We start from the raw sequence: 19,054 nt of genomic DNA on the forward strand, positions 1-19,054 counted from the left end.
AAGGGATCCTAAGGGAAAGGCTTTGTTAAATGATATAGGAGGAAAAAAATAGTTCTGGATGACACTGCAAAAGAAAAGCAGCTTCCTCTCCTGAGACTGTGGGAGAGTGCTGTGATTCCACACGTCAGATGTGATGGGCTTTGCACCCCTTCTGCCCAAATACAAATTCTGCCAGTACCACAAACATTTAAAAGTCCTTCTCACGCTTTCCAAATCCCCGGGGTGGTTTAAACTGTTTTAGGATCAACTAAGTGTTTAAATAAGCAGGGTTGTCAGGGTGTGTAACGATAGGATGGAAAATGTCAGGGATGGGTGTGAGCAACATACTGAAATTAAATTACCCCTCTTCTTCAGTCTGTCACCAGTGGTGGAATTATGTAAATAGTGTGTCCATGGACTGGGGTTTTCAGGGGTTGCAGAAACCTGATGCCTTGCACTGCAAATCAGAGAGTTAAGGGGCAGGGGAAGCTAATACGTGTGTGTCTGAGGCAAACAAACAAGTCAAGCCCCTTGTTTATAACCAGTGCTGCATCCTGCTTGCCTCTCCTGATCAGTCTGTAGAGAAAATTGGCATTGGGTCCTTCAGGCTGATGGACTTGGAAAGGGGTAGGGCTGTTGACCTGCATCTGTGGTGGAGGGCAGGCACCACTGCCCTGCAGTGCAGGCTGTCTGCCCCCTCGCAGCCCCCTGCCCAGAAGCTGTGGTCGCAGGGTGTTGCTTGGCCCAGGTCCCCCCGTCCCGTGCTCGGCCAGCGGGCTGACAGAAATGGCAGTGCTGAGGTGCGGCGTCGGAGAGGGGACGCTTCTGGCAGCAGGCCGGCGGAGAGCGGGCGTCTGCTCTGCCTCACAATTCATCTCGCTCTTCCTCGCTGCAAATGCAGGCGCTCCTTTGGCTGTTCATGAAGGGCCGGCAGCCCAGGGTCCAGACGGCGTTGAACACTGTGTCTGCGACGGATTCACAGGCTGCGGGGAAGGAAACCATCGGGCGGTAAGTGACGGGCACAACGGGGTGTCTGAGGGCTGGGTGGAAGCACCTCGAGCCCTGCGCTGGGCTGTGTGGTGTTTGCAGTGGGAAGCGTGGGCTGCCGTCTTCTCTCCGGGTATTGCCTTTTATAAACCCAGAGGTTCCCTTCTGCTGAACTGCAGCGGCTTTTCTCCCTAGGGTGGCACCAGTCTGGCCCTACCTTCCCCCCCCGCCCCTAGCCCCCCTCCTTTCTTGCCTCTCCCAGGCTTTTCTGGTTGATGGATTGCTTGGAGCACTGCAAATAGCGCTGTTTATCAAGCAGATTCCCCAGAGAACCTCCACAGTACTGTCTTTCCTGGCTTGCTATCCCCTCAGTTTTGCCTATAACCACTACCAACAAACTTTTCCTGCTTTTTGGGAGTTACGGTGCCAGCTGCTAGCCAGCGTGAAAAATCCTCCTGCGGTTGCAACAGCAGAGCTGTCGATACAGCCCGCCTGACTGCTAGCCCCCTCCTTTTCCCAAAAAAAGCAAGCCCCAAATTGCTTGTCAATAAATTAATAGGCTGATATCAGATCTTTTAGGCTTGACTCGCCTCTCTGCGTACTAGATCTGGGAAAGCCCTGCCGTTGGGCCTGTCTCCTCCCACCTCAGCCTCTCTGAGCACCTCGTCACAGGAGAACCAAGGCTTTGGTTAACTGGCACGGCTGCAGCTGGGATGTTTGTGCCCACGTGAAGGGAGCCAAGCTGCTCTTCCCCTGCCTGCTCTCTCTGAACTCCTGGTGACTCGGTGGAAAGCATCCCGATAAGAGCTGGGATGGAGGAGGAGGAGGGCTGTGTGACAGGAGCTGCTCAGAGCAGCCCTGAGGACAGGGAGCAGCAGGTGTAGAGCACGAGGCGAGAGGAGGCAGAGCAAGGGGAGGTAGAGGATGGCTCTGAGGTTCATTTGTGTTAGCAACTACCCATGCCTCCTGCTGCAACCAGGACAGAGATGCTGGAGGAATCCAGTCCTACTTGACTATAGGCGGAGGTGGCTTGGCTCAGCTGAGGAGCGTGGGCTCTGCTCCACCTTAACTCTCTAGGATCTGTTTGCTTCACTGGTGCGGGCACAAGGGGAAAAGGAGGGATCTGAAAAACTGACAGAGGAAAACCTGAAAGAGATAGGAAGAGGTTGGTTGCACCTGTAGACAAGGGTGACCATGAAAGATGGGCTGTATTTGGCCTGTAGCACTTATATCTCAGTCCACATCTTTGTTTTCTCTTGCTAGCCTGGACATTCTTCCCCAACGTTTATCTGTGATGAGGTAGAAAGCCATCTGCACTAGTACTGGCATCATGCAAGCTTGCCCGTGTGTTCTAATCAGGTTGCACCTTCGGAAAACAAATGCATGTTTAACTATTCCTTACAGCAGGGCATCAGCAGCAGGAATGAGCCCAGAGGGGCTGGCTGTGATTAGCTGCGAGAAACTCCGCAGCACCACCAGTTTTATTCAGCTTTGGGAATGGGCTGTTCTCAAGGGCTCTGACAGTTTTTCAAACCAAAACTCCTGTAAATATCCTTAACTCCACTGTTGGAAGTTCTTCTCTCCACCTGTCCTGCATTACTGCCACACAGCCCCTCTGTGAGAGATGGATACCTGCCTCACAGGGGTTGGGGATGCTCTGAAATGGCCTCAGGAGGAGCTGTCAGGGTGAGGATTTCCTGCTGTGGCTGACCTCTCTAAGCAGCAGGGTAGATGCTTCCCCACCTCACACAGTGCAGAGGTGCTTGATGTCAGCACAGAGGATCAAGAGACAAGCTCGGGCTATCACATGCATAAATAACCTTCACAGAGGTTACTCGTCTCAAACTTGCAGACTGAGGATTTTAAAGTGAGGCAAAACCTGACCGGCTCTTGAGCTGCTGACACACCACTAGAACTTTATTAGCACGGGGGCTTCTGAGCAGTGCAGATCTCCCCGCAGTGGCTCAGCCACCACCCATGCTGCCGTGTGTCCCTGGTGCCATTGTCATCTCTTATCTGTGAACCAGATCCTGGAGAGCCCCTGGCCTCGGCTCTCCTAGTCTGTTGGCCCTTGGCCACGTACAGTGTGGCCTGCTGGCTCTGGGAGGCTTTTGGTCTCCCATGAAGGTGTTTGAACTCTCAAGGAGGGCATCCAAGGGTTGAAGTAATTGCTACTAAGGTTTTTGTTGTTGTTTTATTTTTCTCCTCTCCGCACGTGTTTTGTAATGTTTTCTACATGTACATAATTTTTGGTCTCCAGCCTTGGGACAGAAGTGTGTGCGGAGGGGGACAGATCTCAGCGTTCTCACTCATCTCTGACCCATCTGTGACAAGCTCAGGACAGACGTGCTGCTCCCTACTGCAGATTTTTGCTTCTTTTGGCAAGGAAAGGGCTCCCTGCCCACACCCTCCCCTCGCTGTTGTGGCTCGTTCCCTCCCCAGGGGATGCGAGCCCAGAATCTTACCTTCCACCTTGGAGACGAACCCGAGGCTGCGCTTGAGGTCGGAGCAGATGGAGTGGAGGCACCAGCGGAACTTGGCGTCGCAGCGGTATTTGTTGGCTCCGCAGGTGTCGTAACAGATGTCCAACTGGTTACAGCACTTGGTCATGGCAGGGATGCCCAAATCTAGCTGGGGAAAGAGAGAAAAGTAGTGTCCCTTGGCCGTGTCCTGGCTCTAACGGCTGCAGCTGGGTGAGGCGTTGCAGAGCCCAGCTGGCTCTTTTCCAGAAGCTTCCCCCGATCGATTGCCGAGGCAGCAGGAGGGAAAACATCCCTCTCCCTCACCATCTAAAGAGAGTGGAGACAGTAGTGCAGGTCCCGTGCAGGGTACAGCACATTCCCTTCTCTCCTCTCGGTCACAGGAGATTAACCTCCAGCCCCTCCACAACCATTTGCTAGTTGTTATTTGCCAGCGCTCACTGGAGAGCTTCTGTCCTTGCCAGCAGGGGCAAAGGCCCCTTTTTCGTTTCCTCTTTTTCGCACAAGTCCTGCTTCTTGGCCTAATAAATCTGCTAGAAGTGTTTTTAATGCCTTATTTCTCAGAGAGGCCAAGGACAAGCACAGCTCGGTCAGGGGAGTTCTGGCTTGGAGGTAAACAGCAAGCTTCGCTAATAACCATGGGCTGCTGGGGCAGAAGGCCTGTCTCCCGAGAGAGTGGACTCGTTAGTTTGTTATAAATTCTTCCTCTTTTTGGCCTTCCTCATACAACATTTAGGAGATGAATCGCTTCTTCAGTGCGCTCAGCACTCAAGACTGCCTGCATAAGGAGGAGGTACCACAGAAATGCCCACAAGGCTTGCAATGAAATGTAGTTTAAGAAACTAATCTAACATGAAAAATGGGCTGTAAAGAGAGGGTTTTTCAGAGCGGGAATCTGCCTAATTGCTGCAGACCTCGTGGGCAGCAGTAATGCATGAGCTAAATAGTAATTCCAGCTCTTTGAGCCTCCCGGGAGTGCTTTTCCTGGTGATTCCAATGTGATTTCATTAATTGCCTTTCAGATAACAAGTGGGTGCAGTATTAAAGCCTGCGGGTTTATTTCAGTGCTGGGCAGAGGCTAAAAGCATGGGAGGGGACGACAGGCCGAGTGTGGAGAATGCATTCGAGTATTGCTGTTTGCTCGTTATCCTGTCACTGAGGTGCCCAGCACTGAACATGCTCCCCGTCCCGTCGCAAGGGCGTGGGATTGTTCAGGACATTGATAAAAATACGCTTCTCCACACTGGTGCTTTGCTTGGCCAGGTAACCCCTTTTCTGCTTCTAGTACTAACCTGCTCAGGAAACTTTCTCTTACCGAGACAACCAGAGCAGCGAGCCAGTCCTTCGTAAATGTAACTCCTGTCTACGTGATTCCTGTTTCGCTGCCACCAGCAGTTGAGATCTTAATGCCTCCCTGACTGACAGTAAGTTAGGCAGTGCTCAGACTGACATGTTCGCCTTGCTTGCTGTCAGCAGGCAGCCGCGTCTTTTGGCAGTCCCAGGCAGATAGCTTGTCCCCTCAAACCATACCACAAAAGTGATATTTCCTCCCTTTTCCAGAGCTCTGGCCTCAGCTGTGAAGAGAAGCCATCACACAGTCAGTGCATAGCACAGCTAAGCCTTTTCCCTCCCCAATATTATTAGCTGGTTACTGTGATTTGAGAATTGTATCATTTGGGAGTGGTGGGTCTGGCAGTACATACACTTTCGGGTACCTTGAGCCCCAGAAAATAGGAGCTACAGCCGTTGGGTTCTTGGGGTTTGTAGTGAGGTCGCGGCATTGGAGCCTTCCCTGAGAAAGAAAGGAAAAAAAGTTAGGAGAGCCAATCTTCCCCAGTGTAGCACCAAAAAGCAAGGAGTGTCAGGCATCTCCCCTCCAGTCTGCATCTCCAAACACATCGTTCTCCTCGAGGAGATGCAGGGAGTGAGGGGTGGGTGCGAGAGCTGGCTGAGACACTGGCCCTGCACTCAGATCAGCTCTGTCAAGGCTCCAGAGCCTGACTTAGCTCATGCCCCCTCTGGCATGGCCCCTGGAGCACTGTGCTCTGTGTGAACTGGGTCCTCAGCACTTCTTAAATGTTTAAACTGGTCCGAGTCCAGCCCCTAGGTCTGGGACTCCCCCCAGCTCCTACAAATGGGCAAGTCCCTCTTTGCAGTGTGGGGTTTTAGGAGTTGAGCAGCCCTCCATGCTAGACCTAGTGCCTCAGACCTCCCAAATCTCATAGGAGCTTTTTCACGTGCTCCCGGAGAGCTCTGAACAGCTGGGATCACCCAGATGTGGTTTAACTCCTCCGAGAAACTACTAGGTCAGCTACTAGCTTATCCAGGGGATCTCTTTCCATCCCCAGTTCACTCTCAGTGTCAGTGAGCTGCAGATCTCTGCAAAAATGTGCCAGACCTTGCGTGTCTGATCTTGCTCTGAGTTAGGAGGTTGTCTTGGTCTCTTTTCTGCATGTGGTGATGCACTGTCACATTTTGCAAATAGTTGCTATGCCGTTATCTCTGCCTTCCCTTAGCATGCTTCTTAATATGCATAGAGCAGCAAGAATTTCCTCCGTGAATAATTATTTACCCAGTGTAGAAGGAGTCTGGCAGACAATCAGCTAACAGAAGCTTCAGCAGCAATTGAATCTGTCTGACTTTGCCGCGAAGGTGCACAAGCCCTCCTGTCTGCCTGCCAGCCCATCCTGGGGCTTCATGGGTGGCTGACAGGGTGCTGCGGGTGCGAGGGGTGGGCGCCCAGCATCGGGGTGGAAACTGTCCCTGTCAAAAGCAGATCTGTTTCCTTGCCCTGTCTCATCCTCTTTCTCTCATCCCTACCTCAACCCCCATCTCCTCAACCCCGCCGTGCGAGGAGGTGTTCGACGGTGGGAGAGGATTGACCCCGGGGGAAGCTGTGGAGATGCCCCTCCTGGAGTCAGTTTCTCTGAACTGTCCCTTGTGTTCAGGGCCTGTTCTCTTTCTGTCCCAGCCGGGTTTATAAAAGGAAGATCTCAAATGCAGAGTGAAGTGTTAAAACAAGACATTTGAACTCTGCTCTGGGAAAACGTTGCATGCTCCAACGCAAACATCTGTGAGCTGAGCCTTCTGTAACCTTTAGGGTTAAGTTTCTGCTTCTGTGAGCACTGCTAGACAATTTATATAGACATAAACCAGATCTAATTTAGCCTTCAAGCAGGGCTGGGTTCATTTAAACTCTATTATTTCCACTGTTTTTTTTTCTTGTCAGCACTGATAATTATTTAAGACACTTTGCCCTTTTTTCTGTCAACGTACCTAAAATACCAGTGGTTAATATAGCCATAAATCTGTTGTGTTCTTGAGAAGACCTCGCAGACAAATGCCTCAAAAGGTTTTTACACAGAAATGTTCCCACCTTCTAAATTAAAAATTGCCAGAGCGGTTTTGTTTGAACAACAGATTTGCAACAAATAACCAACCAACTGAAATCCTGTCCAGCTGTGAGACGCCAGTAGCCGGTTTTGTCCAACCCTACCGGAATGCAGCACCCCCCAAGGATTTAGCTGTCTGCAAGCCAAGTTAAAGCTCCATAGTGGCTCCCACCAGGTGATGGCATTTGCGGGGGAAGGTATTTCTCAGTACAGCAGTTACTACTGTGTTTCTACCTTTTTGGCCCCTTTTGAATGGGTCAGATCTGCTTTGTGGTCCAGATGCAATTTTCTAGCGTGGAAAGCGTTGTTATTTTGAGCATGTAAAGCTGAGTTAACAGTAGACAAAGAGCACAAATCAGTTGGTTGCAGCACACCATTATTAGAGGATTATCTTTGCACCGAAACATCATTCAAGTCCGCTGAGGTACACTGACATGAGGTACCTTCTGAGTTCACAACACATTGCACATTACACTATTCTGGTGGTTATGCTGTAGAGAGAAGGAATAATGTCTGGAGATGGGCTGAATCTATAACCCAAGGCTCCCAAACAATTTAATGAGAGGAGGGCTGCACTCCGGTCTCAGTGCAATCCACAGCCTGGTTGCTCTTTTGGAAGGGGATGAGAATTGGGACTCAGAATTCACATGTTCCTGAACTGAGGTAGGAAGCAGAGGAAAGTTCAGAATCCAAGGTGGGTTTTTCAGCATAGAGTCAAATTTTAATGACTTGCTTATAATATTGATGATGTTATGTTCGTGCAGCACGTTGTCAATTAATGGGATAAGGTGTTAAATCAGAGTGGGAGTGAGACTGGGGATATGGAGATAACTCTGTTGCCAGAGAAAACCTTCCATTAAGCTGAAGTTACAGCTATTATAATGTCTTAGAAAGTTGTCCTGAGGAAAAAAAATCTCACATGAGAACTGTGGTGATCAACAAAACATTGAACTGCCTTCAAGATGAGCCCTTGTAGGAAACCTGCCCCGCTCCTCTCTGAAAAACAAAGCTTAATAATTTGTGAAGTGCTCCCGTGTGAATGTATTCTCAGCAAGATAAAAGTCCAAGATGCCACAATTAACCTCTCTCCCGTATCTTGTTTTCTAGCTAACAGGAAAACAAAAGCAAAACAGAAATAATAGGCGTTCCTGACTCTGCGTGAGCATCAACTCAGTGCTCTTGTTATCATTTATTGCTTGCCCATCCCTATAGGTGCGTCTGTGAGGGGGGAAGGACTCGGTGGGTCACACGGGCTCTGTCGCTGCCTGTTCCACCAGGGCCCGTGGTGGGCTGCTGCTTGCTGGGGAGGGATGCCAGAGGACAGCAAGCACAGCAGGACCCTGCCGGGAGAGATGCTGATGCGTAGAAGCACATGTTGACATGGCCTCAGAGGAGAGCTGAAGTTGAGTTTCTAAATGGAAGCGAGTTTCCCTGATGCTTTTTAATACCTCGAGGCTGTTGTAGCTATGCCAAGAGACTGGAACACAGCCAGCTGGCCGGAGCAGCTGCTGGCGGTGCAGGAGGTCCCAGAAACTGCAGTACTGGCACGCTGGCAGGGAGAAGCACATGGATGGTCTTGGGGCTCCTTGCTCGTTTGAGTGGTCTATTGTTATTTCTCTGCCCCAGGCAAGCAGTGTTGGAGAGCCCGACTTTAAAGGCTCTTTTCCCACAGCCTCCTCGTCTTAAGCCCCTTGGGACCAAATGCTGGGCAAAACATTGAAGGTCCTGACTGCCTAGACAGCTGAAGGAAGTTATCGAGGGATTTACTCCCACTTCAGGCTGTTTCCCACCCTGAGATGCCCAGAGAAATTTTGTAAGGAGGAGGAGATATTTGCCAGCAAATGCTAGTGTAACCCTAATGTCCTGATTTAAGGGAGTAATCCATCAAGCTGTTTGTTTTCAGACCTCACTAGCTGCTGAAAAATCAAGAGGAGAGTCTTACAGCCAGAACAGCCAAGGCTACGTGCTCAGCTGAAGATGGATGTGGCTATCACAGGTGAGTCCTGACTATTATCAGCGTCTCTTGGCTGAAAGGAAAGAATGTAGAAGGCGTAATTTTTGCTTCATGCCTGAGGAAAAAGTATTATAATTAGGCCCTAATTCAGCAGGAATATGGTCAAAATGGTTTGCGTTCATTCTTCTGGGCACAGACTGGGTCTCCCTGGTTTGGGATTGTCCCTGCATCCTCTCACTTGCAGTTTGCAATGTCTGTGCTAGAGACCAGCACAGACAAACGGTCCTGGGAGGGTCCAGCAGGACCCTTGGAGGCATATGGGCAGCGTTCCAGTAATTTCCTCCTCAGCCAGTGATCGATGAGTTGTTCAGCAGGGGATGAGAACAGGGCTAACGATGTGCTTGTTTGTTTCCTTTCTAGGTAAAACATTTCTCCAAAACGATGCAGGATGCTCTCAGGGAGCAGGCAGGCATTTGTGCCTCTCTCTGGAGACGTGCTTCCCCCTGCCCAGAGCGCAGGGATGGGGCAGGGAGAGCCCTCGCCTCAGGATGTGCCCAAGAGCCACGACTTCTCCAGGAATTGGTGAGTCCTGAGACTCCCTGAAACAAGCTGTGAGTGTCAGCCTTCCCAAACCTTGCCTCAGGCATGCTGCAGTCCCAGCCACCCTAGGCTCACTACCAGGGCTTCCAGTCACTGCATTAAGGAGGGCAAGTCCCTTTCTGCTCTGAATTTGACCTGTGAGGTTGTCCCACACGGCATGGGGCTGCTGCACCGTGGGCCCTGGGGACGGGCTGCCTGGTGGGCAAATGGCCTGCAGACTGAGACTGGGATCTCTCCAAAGCATGGGGCCTGTGTCTGTGAAAACCAGTGCTCAGGGAAGGAGGGGAGGGGTTGAAATTGCATCTGTGTTCATAAACATCTTACCCAGGCAGTCACTAGGGATGTGGGATAAAGCAGGGGGGAAATGGCTTATGGGACATTGTGGACGGGCAAGCTGAGGTGGCAGAGGACAGTCGTAGGAGGCAGGGGAGGGAACACAGGCTGTAGGAAACCTCCTTGCTGTTCCCAAACAGGTTGTTTCAGCAGGTACCTCTGCGCGCCCAGTCTCCTGCCCTGCCTGCGCTCCTCCTGCCCTGGGTCTCCCTGAGATGTCACCCCCTCCGTCCTGCCCCCAGGACAAACCGAACTACTCCTTTTTTGGTAAATCACGCTAAAGTCCAAGGCGAGAGGCAGCTGCCTCGTTCCGCCTTGAGTACTAAAGGTTCCTCCATGGTGACAGCAGGTCTCATTTACCTTCCTGTTATCTCCCCTCCTCCAGCCCACGTTATTAGCCAACTGCTGAATAATGACACTCCGAAGGTTGCTGAGATTAGGGCCACTGGCAATACTAACAGCCCTGTCTGAGTCAGGTCTGCACAGGCTGCTTGTCCTCCCCTCCGGAGCCTCGCTGCCCACCCTGCTCCTCCTCTCCAGGGGTCTGGGTAACCACGGGCAGCCTGGTTACGTATGCCCTTCCTGTAGAACCTGTGTCCTCCCCTCTCGTCCCCTTGCACACAGCACAACGGCTGTTCTGGGTCAGAGGGAAGGCTGAGGGTTCGATGTCCCTGTGCTGGCACTAGCGGAGAAGTTGTGACTCTCTGCAGTGACTTCTCTGTGCCGCCATGGCAGGGGTCAGGTCGTGGGGTAGGAGCTGGTTGTTGCCTTGGGGAAGGAGAGTGCTGCGAGTGTCCATGTGAGAGGGGAAGAGAGGAAAGGGCAAAGCGACAGGAGCCCACAGGACTGAGGTTCACTTACCGTATCGACATCTGTACTGACAAACACCGTTTTTTCCCCCAAGGAGTTCCAAGAAGGAGTCGAAGTAACTGTTAACTGTTTCAAAGCTGTCTCGGATGGCCCCGATGCCCCACTCTGAATAGGAAGACTCTGCTTGGGGAGCTTGGTGGACGGTGTTCTCCTGGGTCGTTTCCTCGGTGCACTGTCCTAAGCCCAGGGTCAGGCACAGAACCGCTGCCTCGAACAGCAGCCGCATGCTGCAGGCAGACCCAGCTCCTGGAGCCCTCGTCCAGGCAGATGTGCAGCAGGGAGGAGTGGGAGCGAGCCGCTGTGTGTAGCAGGCAGGTGAGCACCCCTCTCCCCTGGACTTTAAACGCTGCCCAGGAAGCCGGCGTGAGGTCACCGCAATCAGAGAGCAAAGTGCACCACGGAGATCTGGACCAAGTTCCTCTCGCAAGAGAAACACTGGGGTTTGAGTTTGCACAATCCTGCTGGAACAGGCTCAGCCGCTGTGGCAACAGGGCTTCGGCTGCCCCAGCAGGGGCCTCTCCCTGCGGTGCTGAGCGAGGTCTGTGCCCGGGTTGTGGCACAGGGAGACCCTCTGAGGCACCGGGAGATGAAGAGTATCACTTTGAACAGAATTTCTGCTGCTCAGGCAGTGGGAGGAATAGATCGGCAGCAGACTGAGGAGCACCCCTCACCTTTTTCCTAGGGCGTGTAACAGGGTAGTCCTAGCAAAACCTGCGGGACCGCAGGGCTGACACACTTGTGGTGCGGAGGGGCTTTCCATGCCTGCATGCCCAGAACAAGCTGCCTTGCGGGAGCACACCCAGGGCAGAAAAAGGTGCCAGAGCTTGCCAAGTCCTGCTCTGCTGTGGCTAAAGGGTGCTGCTGAGCTTCGCAGGGGTTGATTCAGCAGCTGGGAGTAGTTTGGGTTTAGAAAGGCTGCACTGGGCAGTCCCTTAGCATGTCCCCTCCAGTTGTAGGATCAGTGACGTCGTATTTGCCTTTGATACGGGACTCCTGAAGGCTGATGTTAGATGGGTGGTTGTTACAGGTTCTGCATAATGCCAGCATTGCTGAATTAAACATACAGCATGGCACAGAGCAAGGCAGGGCTGGCACCAAAACCCCGCTCAGATAACGGGCTTCTGGGGGAGCGGCAGGTCCTGGCTCTGGGCTGGGACTGGGCGGCCAGGCCCTGGGGGCCTGCACAGCCGGTGGAGGTTTCAGAAAAGTTATTCATTAAAAGAAAACAACCAAATGAACACCAACAGCAAAAGACAGTGCAAACCACTGATAAAGATTCGGGAAGGGACAGGGCGTGGGAAGGCTCCGGCTGCCCTCTGCGGGCTCCTTCAGCAGCCGCCTCCGTCTGAGGGCCAGGCTGCCGAGTGGAGACTCTGCAGAGGGCGAGGAGGAGCCGGGCAGTGGGTCTTGCAAACAGAAGTGTGAATTGTGACATTTTACTGTTTTACAGGAGACTTGACCCCACTGCAGTGTTCCTGCCGAAGCGCCAGAGCCCTGCGGCGCCCGCCTGCCCGCGTCTTTCTGCACAGAGCTGTGCTTCAGATGTGTGGTGAGGAGGGGCCACAGCCAAGTCTTGGCTTCTCAGGTAAGTCAGAGAAAGAAGTGGGAACGAGAAGCCAAACAAGCTGGTTAGTCTCTATCCTGTGAAATGGTGCGGAGCTGGAGAGCGCTGCTGCCTTCTTGTTGCCTCTGTTCTGGTGCCCGCTGCTGGCCGCCTTCATGCTCAGAGCCCCCCCGAAAGGGGGTGTGGGGGTTCCTCAGGTCAGCACCCAGAGGCGATGGGGTTGTACAGCCACTGCCCAGACCTGCGTGGTGCCTCCCTGAACGCTGCTACATCACCTGAGCTGTCCTTAGCCCGTGGGAGGAAGCTTGGCTGAGTTACTGGATGAGAGCACATATAAAGTGTGCAGGAGGTCCCAAGGCAACCCCAAACCAGCTTTGCCTTTTGGGAGATGAACCCAAGGAGAGGCAGAGAGCATCAGGAAGGAAGGTTGTCAGTGTCTAAGCCCCAGATAAGGAGGGGGAGCACTGTCATGCCTGGTGAGAAATTAGGGTGATGTTCTGGGTTGAGCTGGAGGTGCAAGGCTGCTACTAGATGGTCCATTCCCTGGAGCCTGGGACGCAGCAAGTCCCTGCCTCTAGCGAGCCTTTCTTGAACAGGGTGTCATCACTGGCACGAAGCAGTGGGGACGCTTGTGAAGTGAGGACCCCCCTGCAGGAGCACCCCGCAGGGCAGGGCTGGAGAGCTTGGGCCTGTCCTGCTGTTCAGACTGTGCTGGGGACTGCTTTGTCAGTCCTGGGTGGAAATGGGCTGCTGTCCCTGGAATTTGCTGTCAAGGAGCCCCAGTGAAAGGAAAACCCGGTTCAACAGTCCCACGCTGTGTCTTACACCGAGCGGAGCGTTTCGTGTCTCTGTTGGCTCAATCACTGCCCTGCACAACACGCCGGTTTGCAGCCCTAGTGCTCCCCGCCCTTGGAAACGGCCTGGCAGAAGTTAATGTAAGAAAGAGCAAAATTCAGAAATAGCTTGGAAACATTGTGGAGAGCCCCTGGGTGGCTGTGCTTGGTGCCGTGCTTTTATGTGGAGCCTTTTAGGGTTGGTTTGGAGGCAATTCCAGAACACGGCTTTCTTCGTCATCCCTTAGTCCCTGGTGGCTGATCCACGTCCTGGTGAACACGGACAGAGAGGGGGGAAAAATGCCGGGAGGATGCAAACCGCAGTGCCCGTGGCATGAGCTGTTCAGGACGTGCCAGGAGGTGCGGACTGGAGGGGGGGGCTCCGGCCAGAGCGTGGAGCTTAGGCTGTTTGCAAAATCAGTCGGAATTAGGAAAGGTGAACGAGGCAGGGAGGAGCAGCTGGCAAAGTGCAAAGCCTGGAAAAAGAGGAGTCGGAAACTCCTGCTAGTTTGTCACTTGTTGCCCGGAAACAAGTTTGTGAATAAAAAAAGCAGTCAAACTGCTTTCCCAAAACGTGGCAGCCCCTCTGCCCTGCCCTGGGGATGAGCCACTTTCCTTCCTTTCTCCTGCTTCCTTCCACCCCTTCCCACACCAGGCTCCCGAGACGTTTTCATCTGTAAATAGCTTGGTTGCACCCAAACTTCAAGACCTGAAGACCAGGAAAAATGTAAGACTGAGTAAAACCAACAAACGCCACGCAACACCTCCCCACACACACAGTCATCTCAGGGAATTGCTGCTCAGGCCCAGCAGCTGCAGCACTGAGGACTTCCCGAGGTGGATGTGGGCAGCAGGTACCTGCAGGTTGTCTGACTGCCTGTGGATGGAAATTCCCCCTCCCTGTGCCAATTTTTCTCTCTCTCAAGATCTGAGAGACCCAGATGATGTTTGCCACAGTGGTGAACCATGACAGCTGGTTTCTGAACCTTGTCTTGACCTCAGGATAAGCAGTTCCTGACTCCATGCATTCATTTCTGACTCTGTAATGCTTAAATTTAGAGCAGCCCTGGGGCTGTGATGAGTCACTGGCTCCTGATGACACTCTCAGACTGTTGGCAGCGTGCTCCTGGGAGGTAGGGCAGACACCCGGCCCGCAGCAGCACGCCCGGACGCGTGTGCTCGTGTCCCCCCATGCTAACGGGAGTGAACCCTGTCCTGGATAATGCTGGAAACCCTCTTGGCTTTGCGTTGCCAGCCACGCCAAAGCAAATGCTGATCCTTGCATCTTGGACTCGGCTCCTGGGAGGGAAGCGTGGGGGCTGGTCCAGCTCCTTGTCTGCATTTCTGTTCCAGAGCTCAGTCACAGGCAGACGTGGTCACGCGCCTCGCCAGGACCCTTCCCTGCGTGTTCCGCTGGGGACAGGGTGGGAGGACAGAGGGTTGAGGGACTGAGCCCTTTTTCTATCAGTTCTGGCCAGCTTGGTGAGTTGCTGGTTGATGTTTAAGCACGGCCTGAGCAGGGGGAAATAGGCAGCTTGTGGTTAAGGTTAGAGTAGTCGGTGGTTGGGTCAAAGCCTGGTTTGGGAACCAGCTGAGTCACTGCTTATCGGACTGAGAAATGTACCTCGATGACGAAATGCCCGTCCCTCACCGACAGGTCAGAGTCCAGCACCTGGAGGAGGATGGGTGGGTTGTTAGAGACCCTCTCCCTCGGGGTTGGGGTGGGGAAGAAACTGTGCTCAAGTCTCTGGTCTGGTCCTTCTCTTCAGGAGGCTCTGGGCACATCCCTTCAGCCTTGTGCTGCCTTTGCTCCTCCATAGGTGCTGATACTGTCAGTCCCATCCTGCCCTGTGGTCATGCGCAGTTTTTTTTTTTCCCTATACCTAACCCTACCTTGCCTTGTTTAGCTGCAACCATTTGAGGAAACGGCCTCAAGCTGCCCAGGGCAGGATCAGGCTGGCTCTGAGGAAGGATTTCTGTGCAGAAGGGGCTGTTGGGCGTTGGAATGGGCTGCCCAGGGCAGGGGGGAGTCCCCATCCCTGGAGGGGTTGAAGAGTCGGGCTGAGCCAGCGCTGAGGGATCTGGGGGAGTTGGGAACGGTCAGGGCGAGCTTCAAGGGCTTTTCCAACCTTGATGATGCTGTGATTCTGTGAACTGCTGCAACCCAGGCAGAGTTCCTCCCAAGGTCATGGTCGTGCTGTAGGTGCAGCTGTGCTGGAAGAGCCCCTGATACGCAGGTGGGGAGCCACAGTGCATGAGTACAGCCAGGGGTAGCACTGGGCTGAACCACAAGCCCTCCCTTGCTCCCTGGGAGGCAGCAAAGGCCACCTAGACACACACCCCCCCCAAATCCTGGGCAGGTGCCCTAGGCCACGAGCAGAAGGCAGGGCAGCTCCCCTCTCATCTCAGAAGGACACAGAGACCTCATGGGGTGCGATGCAGCTCCCAGCCTGCCCTTCTGAAACCAGCTTGGTCAGAGCAGCTTGGTGGCCTGGCTGCAGCACTGGCCTCACACCCACCCACAAACGGGCGGCCCCGCTTCAGCCATTCCCAGCCTGGGGCAAGGAAGCGGTGCCCCCAGGCCAGGTGGCTGCAAGGCAGCCCCCAAACACCCCAAAAAGCTCAGAGGGTTGGTGTAAGGACAGAGCCATCTGGTACTCACGTTCTGCTGGCATTGGCCCACCTTCCCGAGAGGGGCTCGGCAGCAGTTTGGCAGCACACACGGAGGAGATGGGGATGGAATCAATCCATGTTTCCAAAATTAAAAAAAAAAAAAAAAAAAGCTGGTGCACTTTAGACTTATTTCCTATCCCATGGCTGCCAAATCTGTGAGCTGTGCCTGTGGGCTGCAGGGGGAAGGGCAGGCAGTTCCCTACCTACAAGCCAAGGCTCCATCATTCAGCAGTGCAAGGCTTCGTTCCACGAGCAAAAGGATCAAAGCCTCTAACAGCCCTTGCTGATTTTTTTTTCTTCAGGTTCCTGATGAGCACAAATTAAGCAGGAGCTCCAGTTTTGAAGGAGTGCAGCGCAGGAAGAGCTGCAGTGTATTACCTGTAGAAGCCTTGATGATGGAGGACTTCACCTGCCTGTCCTACATGTCAGCAGCCCATCCCCTCTCCTGCCCTCGGCAGCTGTGTCACAGGAGAGGCTGATCTTGCTTCCCCTCCCTGGAACTATGCAGAATAACTGGTTGTTTGACCTCTTGGCTTCAGGAAATGGCAGTATTTGTCATCCCTGGAAAAGGGTCTCTCAGCAGCTGACCCTTTGCTGGGCCTGTTTTGCTTTTCAAGGCAGGAGCTCACACAGTTCCCCCATCACCATTAAATCCCACACCAGCTACTGCCATAAATCAACGCAGCAGGGAGACACAGGCTGAGCCACATTCCTCCTCCCCAAGAGCAGTTCAGCCCTTTTTCATCCATTTTTGCACACATACTTCCAGCCCAGCAGTACCTGCCCTCCCCTTTTGCAGTCCATTAGTGCTGTGTCTTTCCAACCAAGACACAAACTTCAGGTCTGAGAACATGTTTAATTTGTGGTGTAAGCATCTTCTGCACCCGCCTGCCCAGATTATAAAGTGAAACAAATGAGCTCAATTTCCAGGAAACACATACAGTGATAAAAATCTGTGTGATCAGATTTACAACAGCCACATAAGAAGAGAGTTTGATGTGGAGGATTTTTCACTGCTAACAGCAGTGGCTTTTATTTTAACCCCGGTCTTTGTACATTAAAAATTTTATTACAAAAAATTTAACAGTAAGGCAGTTTGATTGACAATTGACACTGTGAGCCAAACAGGTTTTCAATCACCTTTAATACAAAACTAGATTCACAGAGGAGCCACGCTCTTGATCCAAAAGCCCTTTGAGAAATTAAGGGGTAAGGCAGAAAGCAGCAGCACCTGTGTAATCCCTTACACATTCAGTGTTAGGTGCATGAACACTACTGCAGTGGAGAAAGAGCAAACATGAATTGTCTGCAGTTTAAGAAAATAAACTCACCCTTTCTCTTCTAAAAATCCAGAATGTTTCGGTCTGATGTGCCTCAGCAGATGAGTTTTAGCTTTGAGGGATTTTTTTTTTTTTTTTAAACCAAGCAAAATTTTCCACTGTCAAAAGACAAACTATTTTTCTTCCCCCAAAAACTGCAAGTCATTGAGTAGTTCACTCCTTTAAAGAGTTATGCAGTGGGCCATTTTTACTCCCAAAGCAATGCCTCTTAGAGACTGTTGTTAAAACACTGTTTAACACTGGAAGTACTTGACAGTAGCTGGGGTGAGGATTTGCTTAGCAAACTTGCCCAGACATTCCAGAGTTCTCTCAAGCTTGTCATTCATCTTTTGGTGTTGGTTCAACAGAGATGGGAAAAAACCACCCCCCCTGCTTAATATACAAACCTGTGATTGATTTCTCATTGCTTCAACCCTTCCTTTCTGTGAGAGACCCTAGTGTTTTCTTCCACTATGGCAGTACCTAAAGAAGTCACCAATACTTTTTAGTATTTCTCTTTCACCTTACATAAATTCTACACTTTTTAGCTTTTAATTAAAGTCCTCTCCTTGCTTTAGAAAAAGCAGCTTTTCTGTAATGGCAAAACCAGATGCTTTCTACATGTATGTTCATGGGGCATTACACTGATTTCTTTTTGTGCTTGTTAATCGTGCAGGATTGGCTTTTCTAACAGCATTTATAGATGCCTCAGAGCTACCGAGCAAAACTCTGTGCCCCACAAGAAAGGCCTCTACCACATTGTTGGTTGTGTTCTTTTACTTGCAGGGAAGTGGCAGGAGTTACCTGCAGCCATGGTTACCTAAGGAAGTAAAAAAGATGGGGAAGAGAAAAACATGGAAATGGAGATGAATGACACTGTGTGACAGGGAGAAAACTCAGGTAAGTAGAAACATTATGGGTGTTCTTTTTAATTACAATCTACTGATCAAAAAAATGCTCTGACAACCCATTTTTTTTGTGAATTTATGTGAAATACTGCTCTTATAGACCAGCTAGTTGAATAAATGAGCAGTACAGATTGAGGTGGAACTATTTCTGATTTTTCTTTTTATTTGTTTTCTTAAGTAAGTGCTGGATGGACTTTGTTTCACATCTGCCAAAAGCACAGGCAAAATGCAAGAAGGTGCAGGGCTAAGGATAAACACTTATGTAGGTCCCACTGCTAACAGGCTCAGTAGAAGTTTAACAACACATTTTCCAGCAAAGATTTTAAAGTGTCTTCAGAAAGATTGCAGTTTCTCAAACTATAGTACCTTAAACTGCATTCTCAGTATTTCAGAGGTATTTCTAACATGTTAACAGTTGGTTTAATCTACATTTTGGCTCAATTTTCAAGACATTGAGGCAGAAAGTCCAATTAACTAAAACTGGAATTTTTTCCTTGGTGAAGACTTCAGGCTGGACCCCTAAATCAGTAAAACCCTCATCATCCAGAAAATCAGACTGTTTAGCTAGAGTCTGGTGCAGCTCACTTTGATTCTTGTTGTTGTGCTAGTGGAATATTTAGACATTTTGCTAGAAATCCTGCTGCTGAAGAGAACTAGCTCTCTCCCCACTCTGCTTTGCTCTTCATGTGCTGGTGGCAGCAGGAAAGCTGTTACTCCACCCAAAGGAATCTGGCAAGTGGAACAAAAGTTCAACAGCTACAGTCTCATTTCCCTCAGAGGTTTCCACTTCATCTCAGTGTAAGGATGACTTGTCACAAACTAAGGTCCCTCAAAGTTACTGCAAGTGAGTTCTCGCAGCGAGGGCACTGCTGACTTTGGGACACCTTTTCTGTGTGGGTGGCGTGAATCAGAACCGCTCCAGCTCTGGCTCATGGGACAAGCAGCAGTGACGTGAGCACCAGAGGCTCTGGAGGAGGCCCCTGCCCCGTGCTTCCTCGCTCAGGAGTGCTCAGGAGAGGGGAGGCAGCACCAGGGGAGCAACACCAAACCAGCCAGAGCAGGCACCTTCTCCAGCACTGTGTAAACAGTCACCCTGGGACTACAGGCATGTCACTGCCTGCAAAATAAAAAGCATCTAAAAAAGATTTAGGATTATAAATAG

The 19,054-nt window shown here is 51.6% G+C and overlaps 1 protein-coding gene across 1 annotated transcript; it reads right to left on the bottom strand.

Annotated features, from left to right (window-relative positions):
- Nucleotides 1–843: 843 nt before the first annotated feature.
- Nucleotides 844–10,905, bottom strand: PLA2G12B (phospholipase A2 group XIIB). Its single transcript, XM_026851930.1, has 4 exons — nt 10,587–10,905; nt 5,150–5,238; nt 3,432–3,597; nt 844–962 (listed from the first exon to the last, which is right to left on the bottom strand). The coding sequence occupies exons 1-4, from the start codon at nt 10,819–10,821 to the stop codon at nt 844–846; spliced, it is 609 nt and encodes a 202-aa protein (XP_026707731.1). The 5' UTR covers nt 10,822–10,905.
- Nucleotides 10,906–19,054: the final 8,149 nt, after the last annotated feature.

This window comes from Athene cunicularia (assembly GCF_003259725.1).
Source record: "Athene cunicularia isolate RWA chromosome 6 unlocalized genomic scaffold, athCun1 chr6_part2, whole genome shotgun sequence".
Classification (NCBI taxonomy): domain Eukaryota; kingdom Metazoa; phylum Chordata; class Aves; order Strigiformes; family Strigidae; genus Athene; species Athene cunicularia.

Coding starts and splice junctions, on each gene's coding strand:
- PLA2G12B (XM_026851930.1), bottom strand. CDS start 10,821: ATGCGGCTGCTGTTCGAGGCAGCGGTTCTGTGCCTGACCCTGGGCTTA. Junction 5,239..10,586: donor TCAGTACAGATGTCGATACG/GTAAGTGAACCT, acceptor TTTCTTTCTCAG/GGAAGGCTCCAATGCCGCGA. Junction 3,598..5,149: donor GGCTCAAGGTACCCGAAAGT/GTATGTACTGCC, acceptor CTCTTTCCCCAG/CTAGATTTGGGCATCCCTGC.